This window comes from Pseudophryne corroboree, chromosome 5, assembly GCF_028390025.1.
Source record: "Pseudophryne corroboree isolate aPseCor3 chromosome 5, aPseCor3.hap2, whole genome shotgun sequence".
Classification (NCBI taxonomy): domain Eukaryota; kingdom Metazoa; phylum Chordata; class Amphibia; order Anura; family Myobatrachidae; genus Pseudophryne; species Pseudophryne corroboree.
In genome coordinates this window covers 466,655,410-466,675,404 of record NC_086448.1, presented here as the reverse complement: position 1 = coordinate 466,675,404, position 19,995 = coordinate 466,655,410, and the positions used below count along the sequence as shown (strand labels likewise).

The 19,995-nt window shown below is 46.6% G+C and overlaps 1 protein-coding gene across 4 annotated transcripts in view; it reads right to left on the bottom strand.

Annotated features, from left to right (window-relative positions):
• Nucleotides 1-19,995, bottom strand: part of ANKH (ANKH inorganic pyrophosphate transport regulator) — a 290,689-nt gene that overhangs the window by 72,420 nt on the left and 198,274 nt on the right. For 3 of the 4 annotated variants that reach the window (XM_063922954.1, XM_063922957.1, XM_063922956.1), the window contains 3 exons: nt 18,870-18,988; nt 13,761-13,844; nt 47-217 (listed from right to left, as the gene is read on the bottom strand). In XM_063922954.1, the coding sequence (XP_063779024.1) occupies nt 47-217; nt 13,761-13,844; nt 18,870-18,988 (374 nt within the window). The remainder of the gene's footprint in view (nt 1-46; nt 218-13,760; nt 13,845-18,869; nt 18,989-19,995) is intronic. The other variant, XM_063922955.1, reaches the window with a different exon arrangement.

Below are 19,995 nucleotides of genomic sequence, written 5' to 3'. Positions count from 1 at the left end.
ATGAACTATTGACATATGTCTACCGTGTTTATTATCTGATACATACTCCCACCTCTGGTCCACTGCTTTCAGGAATCTTATCATGTATGTTTTTGTAGTATCCCAAACACAATGTTGTACAGCGCACAAGTGCTCCTATGTACAAGGACAAGATTGGAATAAGAAGTGGCTCCCGGCATTCCAGGTGACTGTGGAGCAGAATGGCAACAAATACAACCTACAAAGAAGGAAAATAAAAAACAACATGTTTTATTAATGAATATAAATAAAATAATGTACAAAAAGTATGCACCTTCCATGATAACAAACACCAATCATTTAACGAAGAAAAACATACTTGTCAGAGATGTGTCCACATACAGCTATACTCAAATTGTGCCAAAAAGCCCTATTTAGTGTGCCACGGCTAAACCACGCCAAGACATTAATACTAAGGGCGGGATGTATTAAGATACATCGCCGCCCCTCGCCGGTTACCGCAGCGATGTTGATCGCATATGTACTAACATATGCGATCAACATCGCGATGCGGTGACGGAGGCCCCCCTCGATACCTGTAAGGTGGTCTGCGGGGGGTCTCCGTCACCTCCCAGGGGTCCCCACACTGGCTAATGCCGGGAAGCAGCAGCAGGCTGCCCCCGGACCCTCCTCCTCCCCCCTGCAGCCGGAAGGACATCCGGCTGCGTTGCTAGGGGGAGGAGGAGACTACCTTCCGGGTCCAGGGCAGCCTGGAGGAAGGTAAGCCGGGGAGGAGGCGTCTGCGGCGGTGTCGGCAGGTTGCGGCGGTCGGCGATAAGAAGCCCATAGGCTTCTATAGGGTATCGCCATCCAGAGATGGCGATACCCTGGACGCCGAAAACGCGGCGGTAGGGTGTTAGTAAATATGAAAATGCAATAAAACCCCCGTTTTGGGGGGTTTTACCGCATTTTTGCTTTAGTACATCCCGCCCTAAGTATCTAGGGCCTGATTCTGATTTGTATGCAATGCCAATTGGTGAATATCCTCAGAAACTCTTACTGCGCATGCGTAAACTGCAAGTACTTGAGAAGACCACTGAGAGGCATTTGGGTGGAGACGGGGTGGTAACCAAAATGAAACGCAGTGTGGGCGTGTAATGGAAGTGTTATGGACATGCTTGTGCTTCCCTTCCACAGTACCGCTGCCACAGTGGCCATATTTAGTGAAAGTTACAGAGTTCTATCTGCGTGACACAGGACTTACGTGAGCCACCAATGTTTCGCCAATGTTGTATTGTGCACACTCTATCCAGCGGGTCTGAACAACTCAGATGAGTACAGTGGGTGTTTCACTTTTACATAGTGTGAGGGCAATTCACTTGAAAATGGGAGTTTTTTTGCAACTTTTATCATTTTGGGGGGGGGGGGGGATTTTTTTCTTCAGGCTATTCAATTAGCCCCCCATTTTTTTGCCTAGAAAAATATAAATTTTTGGGTGAAAACACATGGGGGGTATTCAATTGTTTGAAAAGTCAGTTGGGAGTCAGTTTTTTCCTATCTAATAGGAAAAAACAGACACCCAACAGAATTTTACAAAAACAACTGAATTCCACCCATAGAATCTAGACCTATGTGTTTTCGCTGCCGGATTCGTGAAAAAACAGGCTTATATCAGGGATGTATTCTATGAGCTTACTGAGTTTCCGTAAAAAATCCCTGATACAGGCTGAGTATCCCATATCCAAATATTCCGAAATACGGAATATTCCGAAATATGGACTTTTTTGAGTGAGAGTGAGATAGTGAAATTTTTGTTTTTTGATGGCTCAATGTACACAAACTTTGTTTAATACACAAAGTTATTAAAAATATTGTAATAAATGACCTTCAGGCTGTGTGTATAAGGTGTATATGAAACATAAATGAATTGTGTGAATGTACACAGGGCCGGTTCTTAGTCTTGTGGCGCCCCGGGCAAAATATGGGGGCGTGGCTTCAAATGGGGGGGGGGTCACGACGCTGAAAGAAAAAGAAAAATAAATAAAAAGTATACTTACCATCCCCGTTCCTGATCCAGACCGCTGCAGACCCCCATCCGCCGGCGGCGCCGCTCTTCTCCTCTCTTCGATCTATGGGAGAGACGTTATTACGTCTCTCCCATAGAACAGCATAGACACTAGAGGTCAATTATGACCCCTAGTGTCTGTGCCACTATGCTGTGCGGTGCGCGATGACGTCATCGCGCATCGCACAGCAAAGGTCCTCTACATGAAGGGAAACTAGACCGTAGCGTCTAGTTTCCCTTCATGGAGAGGACCTTTGCTGTGCGGTGCGCGATGACGTCATCGCGCACCGCACAACTAAGGTCCTCTCAATGAAGGGAAACTAGACGCTACGCGTCTGGTTCCCTTCAAAGCGGGGGGGCACAGCAGGGGGCACAGTGGCGGATCTTGCCCTGGTGCGGCGCCCTCCGGATGGCGCCGGCGCCCTCCGGAAGGCGGCGCCCCGGGCAAAAGTACCGCTTGCCCGTGGCAAGAACCGCCACTGAATGTACACACACTTTGTTTAATGCACAAAGTTATAAAAAAAATGAGATTTATGGTAAGAACTTACCTTTGTTAAATCTCTTTCTGCGAGGGACACTGGGCTCCACAAGGATAGACATTGGGGTGTAGAGTAGGATCTTGATCCGAGGCACCAACAGGCTCAAAGCTTTGACTGTTCCCAGAATGCATAGCGCCGCCTCCTCTGTAACCCCGCCTCCCTGCACAGGAGCTGAGTTTTTAGTTAACCAGCCCAATGCAGCAGCAGGAAAAGAGACGACAACGGTTAGTAGCCACATACACCACACTCTCACGACAAGAGAAGTGTCAGCGGCTAATGCCATACCAACCCAAAGAAGCTAAGTGCGTCAGGGTCGGCGCCTTGTGGAGCCCAGTGTACCTCGCAGAAAGAGATTTAACAAAGGTAAGTTCTTACCATAAATCTCGTTTTCTGCTGCGGGGTACACTGGGCTCCACAAGGATAGACATTGGGGATGTCCTAAAGCAGTTCCTTATGTAGCAGGCACAAGAACCCGACGTCCAAAGGAAGCATCCTGGGAAGCGGCAGTATCGAAGGCATAGAACCTTATGAACGTGTTCACTGAAGATCACGTAGCCACCTTGCACAATTGTTCAAGGGTCGCACAACGGCGGGCCCCCCAAGAAGGTCCAACAGACCGAGTAGAATGGGCCGTAATGTGAGCAGGAGCCGACAGACCAGCCCTCACAGAAGCATGTGCAATCACCATTCTAATCCATCTGGCCAAAGTCTGCTTGTGAGCAGGCCAGCCCCGTTTGTGAAATCCAAACAGTACAAAGAGAGAATCAGATTTCCTAATGGAAGCAGTTCTCTTCACATAGATACGGAGATCCCGTACCACATCCAAAGACTTCTCTTTGGGAGACAGATCAGGAAAAACAAGTGCCGGAACCACAATCTTCTGGTTAAGGTGGAACGAGGAAACCACCTTAGGTAAATATCTATCTGGGACGAGTCCTAAGAACTGCCCGGTCACGGTGAAATATCAGATATGGGGAACTACAGGACAAGGCACCCAAATCTGACACTCTTCTAGCTGAAGCAATAGCCAGCAGAAACACCACCTTAAGGGAAAGCCACTTAAGATCAGCTGAACCAAGAGGGTCAAACGGAGACTCTTGTAATGCCTCCAAAACCACCGACAAGTCCCAAGGAGCCACAGGCGGGACATAGGGAGGTTGGATACGCAACACACCCTGAGTAAAGGTATGCACATCAGGTAAGGTCGCAATTTTTCTCTGAAACCACACCGACAAGGCAGAAATATGAACCTTGAGAGTCCAGGCCTTGCTGAAGAAAAGCCAACAACTTGGCTATACTAAACTTGGAAGCGTCATAATCGTTAGATGCGCACCAAAGTAAGAATGCCAGACCCTATAGTAAATCCGAGCCGAAGCCAGTTTACGGGCCCGCAACATAGTTTGAATGACCGCCTCAGAAAACCCTTTAGCCCTTAAGACGGAAGCTTCAAGAGCCGTTAAAGACAGCCGGGCTAGGTCCTGGTAGACACAGGGGCCCTGAACGAGGAGGTCTGGGCGTTGTGGAAGTAGAATTGGACGCTCTGACGATAGGCCTTGCAGGTCTGAGAACCAGTGCCGTCTGGGCCACGCTGGAGCTATGAGAAGCAGAATTCCTTTTTCTTGCTTGAACTTCCGAATTACCCTGGGCAGTAGTGACACCGGAGGGAACAAGTACGGCAGCCGAAACCTCCACGGCACCGCCATCGCATCCACGAATGCTGCTTGATGATCCCTTGTCCTTGCTCCGAAGACCGGAACCTTGTGATTGTGTCGAGACGCCATCAGATCTACGTCTGGAAGACCCCACTTTTCCAGTAGGAGTAGAAACACTTCTGGATGGAGACCCCACTCGCCGGCATGTACGTCCTGACGACTGAGAAAGTCCGCTTCCCAATTCAGGACTCCCGGAATGAAGATTGCCGATATGGCCGGTAGATGGCGTTCCGCCCAATGTAGACTCCGTGAGACTTCCTTCATTGCCAGACGGCTTCGAGTGCCGCCTTGATGATTTATGTAAGCCACTGTGGTGGCGTTGCCTGACTGTACTTGAACAGGACGGTTCTGAATTAAATGCTGGGCTAGGTTCAATGAGTTGAAGACCGCCCGCAATTCCAGAATGTTGATCGGGAGGAGAGACTCCTCCTTGGTCCACCGACCCTGAAGGGAGTGTTGCTCCAGCACCGCGCCCCAACCCCTTAGATTGGCATCTGTCGTCAACAGGACCCAGTCGGATATCCAGAAGGGATGGCCCCTGCACAATTGTTGGTCCTGGAGCCACCAGAGCAGCGACAGACGGACCTCCGGAGTCAATGAGATCATTTGAGACCTGATCCGGTGAGGCAGGCCGTCCCACTTGGCTAGATCTAGCCTCTGGAGGGGGCGAGAATGGAATTGAGCATACTCCACCATGTCGAATGCTGATACCATGAGGCCCAGCACCTGCATCGCCGAATGTATCGACACTTGCGGACGAGAAAGGAAGCAACGAATCCTGTCCTGAAGCTTCAGGACTTTCTCCTGACACAAGAACAACCTCTGGTTGTGAGTGTCCAATAGCGCTCCCAGATGCACCATGCTCTGAGCAGGGATCAGGGAGGATTTCTTCCAGTTGATGAGCCACCCGTGGGCTTGTAATAACCGCACCGTCATATCTAGATGACGTAGGAGAAGTTCTGGGGAATTTGCCAGGATTAACAAGTCGTCCAGATACGGCAGTATCCTGACCCCTTGACGGCGGAGTACTACCGTCATCACCGCCATAACTTTGGTGAAGACTCGCGGAGCCATTGTTAAACCAAAAGGTAACGCCCGAAACCGGTAATGGAGGTTGCCAATAGCAAACCTCAGGTATTGCTGATGTGACGCTGCTATAGGAATATGCAGGTAAGCATCCTGTATGTCCAGGGAGACCATGTAGTCCTCAGGTTCCAAAGCAAGAACTATAGAGCGAAGGGTTTCCATACGGAACTTGGAAACCTTCACAAACTTGTTCAATGCCTTGAGGTTGAGAATGGGCCGGGAGGACCCATTCGGTTTCGGGACTAGAAACAGCGGAGAATAGTACCCCCGGCCTCTCTGCGCAAGAGGCACCTGTACTACGACTCCTGTATCCAGGAGGGTCTGTACCACCGAATGCAGAGTTTTTGCCTTTGTCTGGTCCAACGGGACGTCTGTCTGGCAAAATCGATGAGGGGGGCGGTTTTTGAAGGCTATGGCGTAACCTCGAGTGACGACTTCCCGTACCCAGGCATCTGAAGTGGTCTTCAACCATTCCTAGGTATACCCTAGAAGCCGGCCCCGCACCCTGGGATCCCCCAGGGGGAGGCCCGCCCCGTCATGCGGCAGGCTTATCGGTCTTGGAAGCTGGCTGACGGGCCGCCCAGGCTCTTTTTGGCTTTGGCTTACCAGGTTTGGAAGTGCGGACCTGCTTGTTGTACGCCTGACCTTTTGCTTTACCTGAAGGACGAAAGGGGCGAAAGGAAGTACCTTTAGCCTTCGACACAGAAAGAGCGGTACTTGGCAGCAGACAGGCAGTTTTGGCAGTAGCCAAGTCAGCCACTATCTTATTTAAGTCCTCCCCAAACAGAATATCTCCCTTGAAAGGGAGTACCTCCAGGGTTTTTCTAGAGTCCAGATCCACAGACCAGGATCTCAGCCACAATATCCGGCGAGCCAGGACTGACGTAGTAGAGGCCTTGGCTGCCAGGATACTGGCATCAGAAGCCCCCTCTTTAATATAGCGAGAAGCCGTGACAATATATGACAAGCATTGTCTAGCATGGTCAGAAGATATTTCAGCTTCTAACTCCAAGGCCCATGCTTCAATAGCCTCTGAAGCCCATGTTGCTGCAATAGTGGGCCTTTGTGCAGCACCCGTGAGGGTGTAAATCGCTTTAAGACAACCCTCCACACGTTTATCCGTAGGCTCTTTTAGAGACGTGACGGTAGTGACAGGTAGAGCTGAGGAAACCACCATCCTAGCCACATGTGAGTCTACTGGAGGAGGCGTTTCCCAATTCTTAGACAGCTCTGGTGCGAGGGGATAGCGAGCCAGCATCTTCTTTTGAGGCACAAACTTCGTACCCGGGTTTTCCCAGGGTTCCTGACGTATATCCACTAGGTGATCAGAGTGAGGTAAAACTTGTTTAACCACCTTCTGACGCTTGAACCTATTTGATTTCTTAGGAGGGACGGATGGCTTGGGATCATCCGTAATCCGTAGAATTAATTTAATAGCCTTCAAAAGATCAGGAACATCCACATGTGAACTACCCTCCCCATCAGCAGTATCTGAGTCAGAACCTGTGGGGTCAGTGTAAGTGCCGTCTTCATCAGACGAGGTGTCAGTGACAGCAGTGGATTGTGAGGAGACAAGCGCTCGCTTAAAGGACCCCTTGGACTTAGGCGAGCGATGGTCAGACTTTTTAGTAGTCAGGGACTGGTTCAACTTCTTCAATTGAGCAGATAAATCGTCCGCCCACGGCGGGTTAGCTGCAGGGACCACATATGGTTGTACCGGCATTGGGGGTCCCATAGGGGGTGTTAGTTTATTAACTAGCGTATGTAGAAGCGTGGAAAAAGCGTCCCACGGTGGGTCATTATGTACCTCCGTTGCCACAGTCCCACTGGGGGGCAAGGAGCCCCCAGAACCAGAGCCCACAGCTGCTATATTCTCCTCATAGGGTACTGTGGCTTCAGCAACACCGGCAGTGTGTTCCAGCCCCAGAACCGTTACCCTCAGAAGCAGACATGATATAACTTGCAGTATCAGGTAATACAGTACAATTGGCAGCAGCACAATACCTCTTACCCAAACCCCTGCGCAGTGTAGTCAGCACTAGCAGAGATAAAGGAGAGATATGGTGACTAAATCACAGAGAAAAATACGTATTAAAGTATATCTTTGTGAAAATCCTATATCAATATAAAACCTGACGCACCAAGCCCCCTCAGGTTATAGAATATAGTGAAAGCAAGTTGAGTGAAAGACACAAATGGACACCACTCAGCTATCTAATGCACACACAGATAGTCACAGTTTGTACAATGCAGAGGTTATTACTAACAATAATACTGCACTGGACTAGCTTTTATATATATATATATATATATATATATATATATATATATATATATATATATATATATATATATATATATATAGCTATATAGTCAATAGATATAACACTGCACAGTAAGGACTGGATGTATATCACAGGGTAATTGTACTAGAAAACCCTGACTAAATGCACTCTTTCTTAACTAGCACTGTCTAAAAAGGCAGGTAGAATACTTATGTGTCATGTAAAGTCACAGCACTGACAACCAGGCGGCTTTACACAGGAGGATTTGCTCAAGCAGTCCCAGGAAAAGTGAAGCTGAGAGATAATGGCGCCCAGACACTGAGGGAGAGACAGATATGTAGCTCCAGGACGGGAACATTTGCGGGAAATGGCGCCCTGGGGCTGGGGAGGGGCTTCAGGTCTAAGCCTTATCCCCCTGCTGGCAAAACCACCGGGTACTGTGGGCTACTGAAAATGGTTTAGAGAGAAAACCTGACTTGCACCCATGCACTGGTGATCTAGTGGGATCGCCTGTACTGCCACAGTGTCCACCGCCAGCGCGCGAGGCCCACCTCCCACTGACCGCACCGGATCGCAATAAAGACCGGGTCCCACAAGCGGGACCCACTCACCACCTCCCGAAGCGCGGCCACGCGATCCCGGAGATCCCCGTCGTGTGTGCCTGACGTGAAGAAAACCGGAGCCTCCTGCTGTAGTTAACCGGCAACCAGGGCTCGGGAGTGTACAGCGCCGCTGGGGAGAGCTGGAGCTGCAGCAGTGAATGTCTTCTGACATTTACCACCGCTGCTGCCCTTAAAGTCTTCACTTTTTTCCTCAAAAAAAGCTCTTCTTAGGGCTGCCTGGAGCAGCCCCTCTGTTATGTGCCTGCTTACTGCAGCACCAACTACAAAACTGAGCTCCTGTGCAGGGAGGCGGGGTTATAGAGGAGGCGGCGCTGTGCATTCTGGGAACAGTCAAAACTTTGAGCCTGTTGGTGCCTCGGATCAAGATCCTACTCTACACCCCAATGTCTATCCTTGTGGAGCACAGTGTACCCCGCAGCAGAAATATTGACTAAAATTACCTTCAGGCTGTGTGTATAAGGTGTATATGTAACATAAATTAATTCTGTGCTTAGGTTTAGGTCCCATCACCATGATATCTCATTATGGTATGCAATTATTCCAAAATACGGAAAAATCCGATATCCTAAATACTTCTGGTCCCAAGCATTTTGGATATGGGATACTCAACCTATAATAGCTGCCAGCGGCCATGCTTCGGGGCTAATTGCATAGCCCTGGGGGATCAATTAGCCCACGGTAAATTACCATGGCCAATTTAATTTGCCCCTTTATCTCTTAGCATTTACTTATTTTTGCACTTTTACTGTGTAAGCGATCACATTTGAAAATGTAGGAAAAATTAGTACAATGGAGGAAAGGCAGCAAAAGTAAGGAAAACAGTACACAATCAAAAAGGTAAAAAACAGGTCCTATATGAGTGACCCGCACCATGCATAGTTATGCTTAATCTGAAACTTTATACCAATTCCTTTACTACAAAAATACTAATTCTAAAGCTCTAATACACTATAGGAAAAGTAAAGGGCCCCATACACTAGTGCACAGGTTCTCAAACTCGGTCATTACCCCACACAGTGCATGTTATGCAGGTAACCCGGCAAGTGCACAGGTGTATTAATTACTCACCGATGCATTTTAAAAGATCCACAGCTGGAGTTAATTATCTCACTTGTGATTCTGTGAGGAGACCTGCAAAACATGCACTGTGTGGGGTCCTGAGGACCGAGTTTGAGAACCTGTGCACTAGAACGATAATGCCCGAATTCATCCGATTTCGTGCATTCGGCTCGATATATCGGATGAAATCGGGCATTTTGGAGATGGTTCCGATCCGATGCGCTTTCCCGTGAGGCTGCCGGGGTGATCGCCTGCGACATGAGGGTCGGACATGTCGCATAAATGTATGGGGCCCTTAAGGTAGAAGTGTACTGCATGTGTATTGCGCCAGTATGACACAAAAAGAATAGGTGTATGAGGACACATATGTACCAACATAATTACAGGAACAGGGCTATAATACAATGAAATTAAAACCAGCAATAACAGGTGTGTCTGACTAACTGATTAGACAAGGTTCTCATAGCCACCTCTCTGCTCATAAATTGATTTTCCGAGGCTGAAAGCTACAGCTTAATTGGTATCCTCCTTATTTCTTACACTAACTAGAATTTGGATATGAGATGTATATTCTAATGTATATAATAGGAAAATCACTCATTAATGTTCACATTAGGCAGCTACCAAGGAAAAATATGACATTAGAATACTATAGAAAAATGACTCTTTTTCTTGTTTTCTATGATACTCACTAAGCTTATTTTCATTCTTATACTGTAAAGCACATTGGTGAAAATGCATCAAACCTGAGTGATGTTTCCAATAGCTAGAAGCTGATTACATGCTATAGGTAAATTCTCTATGATCTTCCCTGAAATCTAAGTTCCTGTCGTGCTGAGCTCCCAAGTCATACAGCAGTCAAGGCAAAGGCCATCCCCGAAATTGGGACATTTGGGAAGTATGGCGCAGTGATTGGATTGGTTCGGCTTATGCTTGTATTTAGCAGCGTAAGTCAGAGATCCATTAATAACTGAACACCCACATAGCTTGAAGCAAAACTCAATGGTGGTAACACTTAAAATTTAGAAGGGAGCATGAGTTTTTGTGGCTTTTACTAATTTTTAGACCAGTGGGAAATTTACTAAAAAATCCTATGAAACTGCTGCATATTGCCATTGTCTTTCATCAAACCTTTGCTAGTCTTTATACAGCTTACAAACAGGCTGATACACAGATATGATACAATGGGACAGAGATAGCTGGCGGTGTCAGGATAAGATGCCTCATAAGGCAGAAATAGTAATACACTTCTGCAGTGTGACACATGGTATCGATGTAATAAGCCGTGTTACCAGATGCATCTTAGCATAGAGATAAGTATGCTGTTATACATCGTCCCCACTGGCTAATCTATAGCTCAGACAGCATGGCATGTAACAGTATGCACATATAACTCAGTGCTTTGTGGTGTGACTAGTAGTTACAGGCTTATCCCAATGAAGGTATGCGGCTAGCAAACCACTCATCGGGATCTCGGCTGTCTTAATACAGCCACGGGGATCTCGACAGGGTCACCATACCACCGCTGGAATACTGGCGAGGTAGGTGATTCCCCCTCTATGGGTGTCCACGACACAAAGCAAAGTTCACCACCGAGCCTGCAAAGGGCTTCATTGCGCTTGCCCCCCTGCCAGCATTCTTCCGCATGGGATGCCAGTGTTGGTATACTGACAGCCGGCATCCGTGGGATGGGATCACATACCGATCCCTCATTGAATATGGGCAAAGTACTGTACACAGTCTAAACTAGAGCTTAGCATGCATAGCCAGAGATAAAGACTGACTTTCTCACTTACAGTGGCTACAAGTACTATCAGATCCAAGCAACATCCTGTAGAAGTCTGTAGTTGAATAAGGGTATGATATGACTTGGTGTTTTATGTTAGCTAAACCTTACAGACTATCGGGGGGAAGATGCACAGAGCTGCTGAGTCTTCTGGGAGTGTCGGAGATGTGTTGCAGGTGTGTTGGAGAAAATGGTTCCATACAAAGACCCTGCATCGCTCACACAATCGGATGGAGAAACTGCACCTGCCGTAGGCTAGATGCAAGTTTCGATGGTGCAATCGTTGTTGTGTCAAGACGAACCAATAGTTTTTTCCACATCTATGGCCGATGACAGGGGTTGTCTCTGTCCTCACACATTTGGACACATGGATGTACTGTACACCATGGAAGGACATTGTAGCAGCATTAGCATACAGATGCAGATGTGACTACGGCAAAAGATGAAGACTCAAGCGCGTCTGTGTCCATCTCGGACTCATGCCTATAACGTCTATTCAGCAGGTAGGATGTGTGTAGGGTGGCCAATCTTGGGCCATTTTTTCAATCCCGGGAATCGGGATTGAAAAATGATCAATCCTGGGATTCTCGGAACTGGCTGCTTTTAAATGTGTCCGACCCACCTGCCCTGACAAGGCCAGATAACTCACCACAATCTGGATGGGAAGGAGGGTGGGACACTTCCTGCGAGATCCAGCAGGTGGGAAGTGCAGGGCGGCGGTGAGGTTCAGCGGGTGGGAGGGCGGCTGGCTGCGCAGCGTGACCTCTGACTTCACGTCACGCTGCGCAGTGCACCCAGCCGGAGACAGGGGGAGGTGAGCAGGGGGAGCTGGACAGCGTCTGAGCCTCCTGAGGATGCTCAGCGCTACCCAGCATATAAAAAACTAAGTTGCTGGCCAATCCCGAAATCCCCGGGGTTGAATCCCAGCCAATTTTAGGCCAGGATCCCGCCGATCCCTATCCCGGGATTGGCCATCCTAGATGTGTGATATACAGAGAGTGAATACATAATGATACGTACAGTATGAAGTCAAAATATTGACATTCAGGGTGCTGACATAATCTAAATATTGACATCCAGACTGTTGACAGTCAAAATGTTAACACTGACATTATTTTGACATTATCATAAAATGTACATTATGGGGGAGGAGGGATTCATTTGTTTCTGATGCAGCTCTTCAGGCCCCATACACACTTGACGATAAAATGAGCGACGTCGTTCATTTCAGCCCTCATCAACGACGTCGCTCATTATATCGTCAAGTGTGTATGCATCCGACGACCACCAATGCGCGGCCCCGCGGGACGTTAACGACCCTCGCTTATCTGTGGAGCATGTATGCTCAATTTCCACTATGGTCGTTACCGACCAGAGACGTCGTTGACTGTGTATGGTGTGAACGACCAACGACCAACGACCAAGCCACTGTTCACCAGCCCTGTTCCCAGCTCATTATTTTAATAAACTGTTCAGCTTGGATGCTTCAACGATGAATGGTCTTTGGTCGTTGGTAGTGTGTATGCTCATGTCGTTTGCTCAGCTGTTCAAGGCAAGTTCAAGGGAAGTCGTTAACGACGTGTGCATCGTCAAGTGTGTATGGGCCTTTAGTTTAAGGTGCCTGATGGAGCAATTCAATTAGGTGAGCTGAAATGTGCGAAAAGTCGACTGTTTGGGAACCCAAACAGCATTTTCCCAGTCACGCCCATTAGTTTAGTCAGGTTTTGCCACTTTACGTGGCTAAATATTGTCTAATTGGGCGCAATAATTAAAGGGTGCCCAAAACAATTGAATTGCAACACTGGGTGCACATTAATTATCTTGACTTACAAAGCAATTTAATCCCCCCCTATGAATGTTGACAGGCACAATGTTGACAGCTCATGCTAGTGTTAGGTAAGGAGACAGGTTTAGCGTTTGGGAACGGTTAGAGCCTAAATGCACAAACAAATGCTATGTTGAAATGCCGCCTGAAGAGATTCAAAATGTCATCATTCTGGCAATGTCAGTGTTGTGCCAGAATCTGTAAGGAATGTTTCCAGTAGCTTATTGAATTACTGCCATGTAGAATTCATGATGTTGAAGTGGGCGGGTTACTACCAAGTACCATTACCGCATAACTTACACCCCTTTTCCACTTGCTAGCATGGGTCGCAGCCGGGAGCCTGACATGGCTGCGACCCGTGCTAGAGCCCCCTTCTACACTGAGCTCACCAACCCAGCATACAATGAGCTCATCTCCCAGCGCCGCCCTTCCATACACTGTGAACGGGAGCCGTGTCACATCAACACGGCTTCTGTTTACACAACACAGCTTACCAGGTTGAACACGTGTTCAACCCGGCAAGCTACCCGGGTAGGATTCCCTGATCACTTGATCCGGGAATTTGAAGTGTGGGCCGTTTCCACTAGGAAAAAACACGTGTAAATGTGCGCCCTTGCGCATTTACCCGTGTTTTTAGAGCTAGTGGAAAAGGGGTATAATAAAGAGGCCACTGTTTTTCACTTTATTTGCTCAACAGAATAATTTAGCAAAAATTATTCTAATCTTATCAACATACTGCACTTTCCCTTACACTAACTTATCAGGGACATGAAAATAATCCTAGAACTTAAACACCAGTACAATATAACTTGCCTACAGTACCTGTGCTATGACATCAGAGATGGAGGCACATCCAACTAGAAAGCTGTGTTTGTGCTTAAGCAAAATGCCAGCATGTGTCCAGGCCTGTTAGAAAGACAAATAAAGGGGACTAGTAATCAGAGGACCATAGCTTAAGATAATAATGAACAATAAGCCAAAAATAGACATACAGTACAAAGACAAACAAATCAAGAGACTGTACCCTTATTATATACATTTCCGTACGTACTAATAAATAAATACATACATATGCTTTAAGTTTTTTAATTGTATATATCAATATATGTACAGATATATCACAGTTAAATGATTAGCATCATGTATGCTATTTATATGTGTTGGGAACTTTTCAATGTATTTAATTACTGTAATTATTTTAATTACAATATACTTTAACGTAATGACGTACTGTAATAACTGTAAATGTATCTGGTGCAATTATTGTAGAATTGGCTTAACATGCAAACCACAGAAAACAGCATCTCTAACCAATTATAGCACAAGTGTTCATTACCATGGGGGAGAATAAAAATAAATAAATAAATAAATAAAATAATATATATATATATATCTTAATCTTACGTACACCAGTGCTAATTATGTATTCTAGTGAACTGCATGAGCACCTGACAACTATGAGGTATAAATAAACATATTGCAGGTGTGCATATAAATTGAAAGGAATGGCCCCACACAAGAATATGTGTTATACTCTAGGCCCTGCAGTATAACACATATTTTTAAATAACCGTATATACTCGAGTATAAGTCGACCCGAATATAAGCCGAGGCACCTAATTTTACCACAAACACCTGGGAAAACTTATTGACTCGAGTATAAGCCTAGGGTGGGAAATGCAGCTCTAGCCGTACACAGCCCTCACACTGCCAGATATGCCCTCACACTGCCAGATATGCCCCCCACAATGCCAGATATGCTCTCACACTGCCAGATATGCCCCCATAGTGCCAGATATGCCCCCACAGTGCCAGATATGTCCTGATAGTGCCAGATATGCCCCCTCAGTGCCAGATATGCCCTCATAGTGCCAGATATGCCCTCATAGTGCCAGATATACCCCCTCATAGTGCCAGATATGCCCCCTCATAGTGCCAGATATGCCCCCTCAGTGCCAGATATGCCCTCATAGTGCCAGATATGCCCCCCTCAGTGCCAGATATGCGCCCCCCCAAGTGCCAAATATGCTCCCCCAGTGCCAGTTACTTACCTTCCGCCGCTCCCGTGCTGTCTTGTGAAGGAGGGACACGGAAGGCACAGCGCGCGCCTCTCCTGTGTCCCTCCTGCGTCTCCGGCGGGTCTGTTAAATGAAGTGCCGGTTCATGAGCCAATCAGAGCTCACGAACGGGTACTTCCTTTAATAGACCCGCCGCTGCCGCCGAAGACGCAGGAGGGACACATGAGAGGCGCGCGCTGTGCCCTCCGTGTCTCTCCTTCACACTGCACTGACTGCCCTCCGTGTCCCCACTCCTTCCCTGCACTGACTCGAGTATAAGCCGAGGGGGCTTTTTCAGCACAAAAAAAAGTGCTGAAAAAGTCGGCTTATACTCGAGTATATACGGTAATGTGAAACAATCACTGTAGCAAAAGAAACAACCCTTAACAAATTTAACAATAGAGCATTCAATATTCTATCAGTTAACAAATAACATATATTCAGTAAGTGGGGTTCAGATTCTAATATAACTAAATCTAAAATGATGTCTTTAAATGATAATTTAATATTACTGATATTCAAAGAGCATTAAGTCAAAAGATGATTTGTAGTACTGTATATACATTAGCGGAACTCAAGATTCCTGTAAAGCTCTACTAACAACTTAACTGACCATTTTTTGTTTACCAAAAGGCCCACAAAAATTGTTTTAAAAAAACTTAAGTTAATAACAATTTATTTGTAGAAATTAATTTAAATATTTTATTGCAAAAATGATGTCTAGTTGGTTTTTCACACCTCCTACCCCTGTGTCTATTGCAAAATTACCTTCCAGCCCCCAGTGGCAATAGATCCCCAGTATAATTATCTACCACAGTAGTAATAGATACATAGTGGCCAAAAGACTTGATGGGTCATTACCTCCAGTGGCGGTTCTAAAGCAGGGCAATCGCCCGACGCCCTGCGATCTGAGGGCGCAGTCGCAGTCACCCCGCCGGCGCCTGCTGCCACCAATGACCTGTCCACAGTCACAACTTCTGCTGTCCGGGAGCAGGAAGAGTATGGCTGAGAGATCTGCCTATGGCCCCGCCCCTTTCATCTGAAATGCACCTGTTACACCCTCTGTAAAGAGTATTAAAATACATATCCCCACTGCAGAAGGTTGACAGATATTTTCTTGTATACCAGTCTGCAGCAATATGTTCCCTGGCAGCATAGTTAAGTTAGGAGAGGCAACCTTTTTCCCTTAGTCTGAGTTCTGCCTACCTTCTATCATTCCCACAAGTAAGCAAGAACAGAGTTGCTGTGTCTGACAGCAGATAATGATATTATTATTACCATTATTATTATTATGATTATTCTATAGGCTAAGCATGCTCTGGTGTCAGGTTGCTGTACTACAAGGGGAGCAGACACTGATGTCTTGTTATAGTACAGCCGAGGCAGACTTTGGTGCTGCACTATTATTGTGCAGGTGGTTTACACTGTAGTGACCTATTACTAAAATACAGGTGGCACAGATAATATAATATACTATAATACAGGGGGTGCAGACTCCATTGTTACTACACTTCTCAAAAAAATAAAGGGAACACTAAAATAACACATCCTAGATCTGAATGAATGAAATATTCTTATTAAATACTTTGTTCTTTACATAGTTGAATGTGCTGACAACAAAATCACACAAAAATTATCAATGGAAATCAAATTTATTAACCCATGGAGGTCTGGATTTGGAGTCACACTCAAAATTAAAGTGGAAAAACACACTACAGGCTGATCCAACATTGATGTAATGTCCTTAAAACAAGTCAAAATGAGGCTCAGTCGTGTGTGTGGCCTCCACGTGCCTGTATGACCTCCCTACAACGCCTGGGCATGCTCCTGATGAGGTGGCGGATGGTCTCCTGAGGGATCTCCTCCCAGACCTGGACTAAAGCATCCGCCAACTCCTGGACAGTCTGCGGTGCAACGTGGCGTTGGTGGATGGAGCGAGACATGATGTTCCAGATGTGCTCAATTGGATTCAGGTGTGGGGAACGGGCGGGCCAGTCCATAGCATCAATGCCTTCGTCTTGCAGGAACTGCTGACACACTCCAGCCACATGAGGTCTAGCATTGTCTTGCATTAGGAGGAACCCAGGGCCAACCGCACCAGCATATGGTCTCACAAGGGGTCTGAGGATCTCATCTCGGTACCTAATGGCAGTCAGGCTACCTCTGGCGAGCACATGGAGGGCTGTGCGGCCCCCCAAAGAAATGCCACCCCACACTATTACTGACCCACTGCCAAACCGGTCATGATGGAGGATGTTGCAGGCAGAAGAACGTTCTCCTTGGCGTCTCCAGACTCTGTCACATCTGTCACATGTGCTCAGTGAGAACCTGCTTTCATCTGTGAAGAGCACAGGGCGCCAGTGGCGAATTTGCCAATCTTGGTGTTCTCTGGCAAATGCCAAACGTCCTGCACGGTGTTGGGCTGTAAGCACAACCCCACCTGTGGACGTCGGGCCCTCATACCACCCTCATGGAGTCTGTTTCTGATCGTTTGAGTAGACACATGCACATTTGTGGCTTGCTGGAGGTCATTTTGCAGGACTCTGGCAGTGCTCCTCCTGTTCCTCCTTGCACAAAGGCAGAGGTAGCGGTCCTGCTGCTGGGTTGTTGCCCTCCTACGGCCTCCTCCACGTCTCCTGATGTACTGGCCTGTCTCCTGGTAGCGCCTCCATGCTCTGGACACTACGCTGACAGACACAGCAAACCTTCTTGCCACAGCTTGCATTGATGTGCCATCCTGGATGAGCTGCACTACCTGAGCCACTTGTGTGGGTTGTAGACTCCGTCTCATGCTACCACTAGAGTGAAAGCACCGCCAGCTTTCAAAAGTGACCAAAACATTAGCCAGAAAGCATAGGAGCTGAGAAGTGGTCTGTGATCACCACCTGCAGAACAACTCCTTTATTGGGGGTGTCTTGCTAATTGCCTATCATTTCCACCTGTTGTCTATTCCATTTGCACAACAGCATGTGAAATTGATTGTCAATCAGTGTTGCTTCCTAAGTGGACAGTTTGATTTCACAGAAGTGTGATTGACTTGGAGTTACAATGTGTTGTTTAAGTGTTCCCTTTATTTTTTTGAGCAGTGTATAATACATGTGGCAAGTTGTAAATCCACTGTTTAATAAATGTGTGGTATTTATATTTCTAATGAGAAAAACATTGACGGTGTTTTGATGTTCAACTGTAATATAAACCGTGGTTTCTCTGCGGTTTTGCGGTGGGTTTGTGCTTAGAAATCTATGGGATGGAATCCCACTGGTAAACCACAGTGAAACCACCAGGATTTGGACACCACCACTTAGTAAATATACCATTAGCTGTGACATGTTAAAATGTCACATTACATTCACCTAATGGTTTTCTTACACTTGATAAAAAATATGCTGTAGCCTTCCAAAAGGACTCAAAGTAACCACAGAATAGTTTTTGTATTTAAATAGCGTAACTATTTCTATGACAAAAAACTTTGGTTAGCTCAGTGGTTCCCAAACTTTCTTGACTCACAGCGCCCTAGAGTATGATAATGTTTTCACAGAACCACTAGGCCAAAAATTTGAACCTTTGGTTCAGTTACAGTATGTGGTGGTGGAGAGGGTTACACTTCTGTTTGTCCACATAATTTAAGATCGTCAGCCACTAGCATTAGCCATATGCCTATCACATTGACAAGAAATAATTTGATTTGGTCCTGGCCCACCAACCCGTGGCACCCCTGCAAGTAGCCCCGAGACTCCCAGTTTGGGAACCACTGGGTTAGCTCATTAGCTAAGTATGATAGGAAATGAAGCTCCATCCTAGGACTAAACAATGCCTTGGGAAAAGTGCCAAATATAATTCACATTTTGTATCTATTAGATAACACGGTACTCACCATAGCATCCATAAATGGGAATGCTGCCAGATAAAGGAAGGCCTTCCGTGTTTTATTTCCCACAGACTCATCCACATGGTGAAGCTTGTTAATAATGTAATATCCCAGCTCACTATATGCTGTGAATGAATAGCAGTTCATTTCAGTTATATATTATATGCAGCCTTCACAACTAATTTGCAATAAATAACTCATATTTTGTATCAGGTGATGCAAGGAAAGGAACAGCAGACATAATGTGATTGACTTTACAGTATCAGGTTTTTTGTGCAGTAGTTTCAGATTTAAATTAAAACCACAAGAAAAAATAAGATTTTACTCACCAGTAAATCTATTTCTCGTAGTCCGTAGTGGATGCTGGGAACTCCGTAAGGACCATGGGGAATAGCGGCTCCGCAGGAGACTGGGCACAACTAAAGAAAGCTTTAGGACTACCTGGTGTGCACTGGCTCCTCCCACTATGACCCTCCTCCAGACCTCAGTTAGGATACTGTGCCCGGAAGAGCTGACACAATAGGAAAAGGATTTTGAATCCCGGGTAAGACTCATACCAGCCACACCAATCACACCGCATAACTCGTGATATTATACCCAGTTAACAGTATGAAATATAACTGAGCCTCACTACAGATGGCTCATGACAATAACCCTTTAGTTAGGCAATAACTATATACAAGTATTGCAGACAATCCGCACTTGGGATGGGCGCCCAGCATCCACTACGGACTATGAGAAATAGATTTACCGGTGAGTAAAATCTTATTTTCTCTGACGTCCTAGTGGATGCTGGGAACTCCGTAAGGACCATGGGGATTATACCAAAGCTCCCAAACGGGCGGGAGAGTGCGGATGACTCTGCAGCACCGAATGAGCAAACTCAAGGTCCACCTCAGCCAGGATATCAAACTTGTAGATTCTTGCAAAAGTGTTTGAACCCGACCAAGTAGCAGCTCGTTAAAGTTGTAAAGCCGAGACCCCTCGGGCAGCCGCCCAAGAAGAGCCCACCTTCCTCGTGGAATGGGCTTTTACTGATTTAGGATGCGGCAGTCCAGCCGCAGAATGTGCAAGCTGAAACGTGCTACAGATCCAGCGAGCAATAGTCTGCTTTGAAGCAGGAGCACCCAAC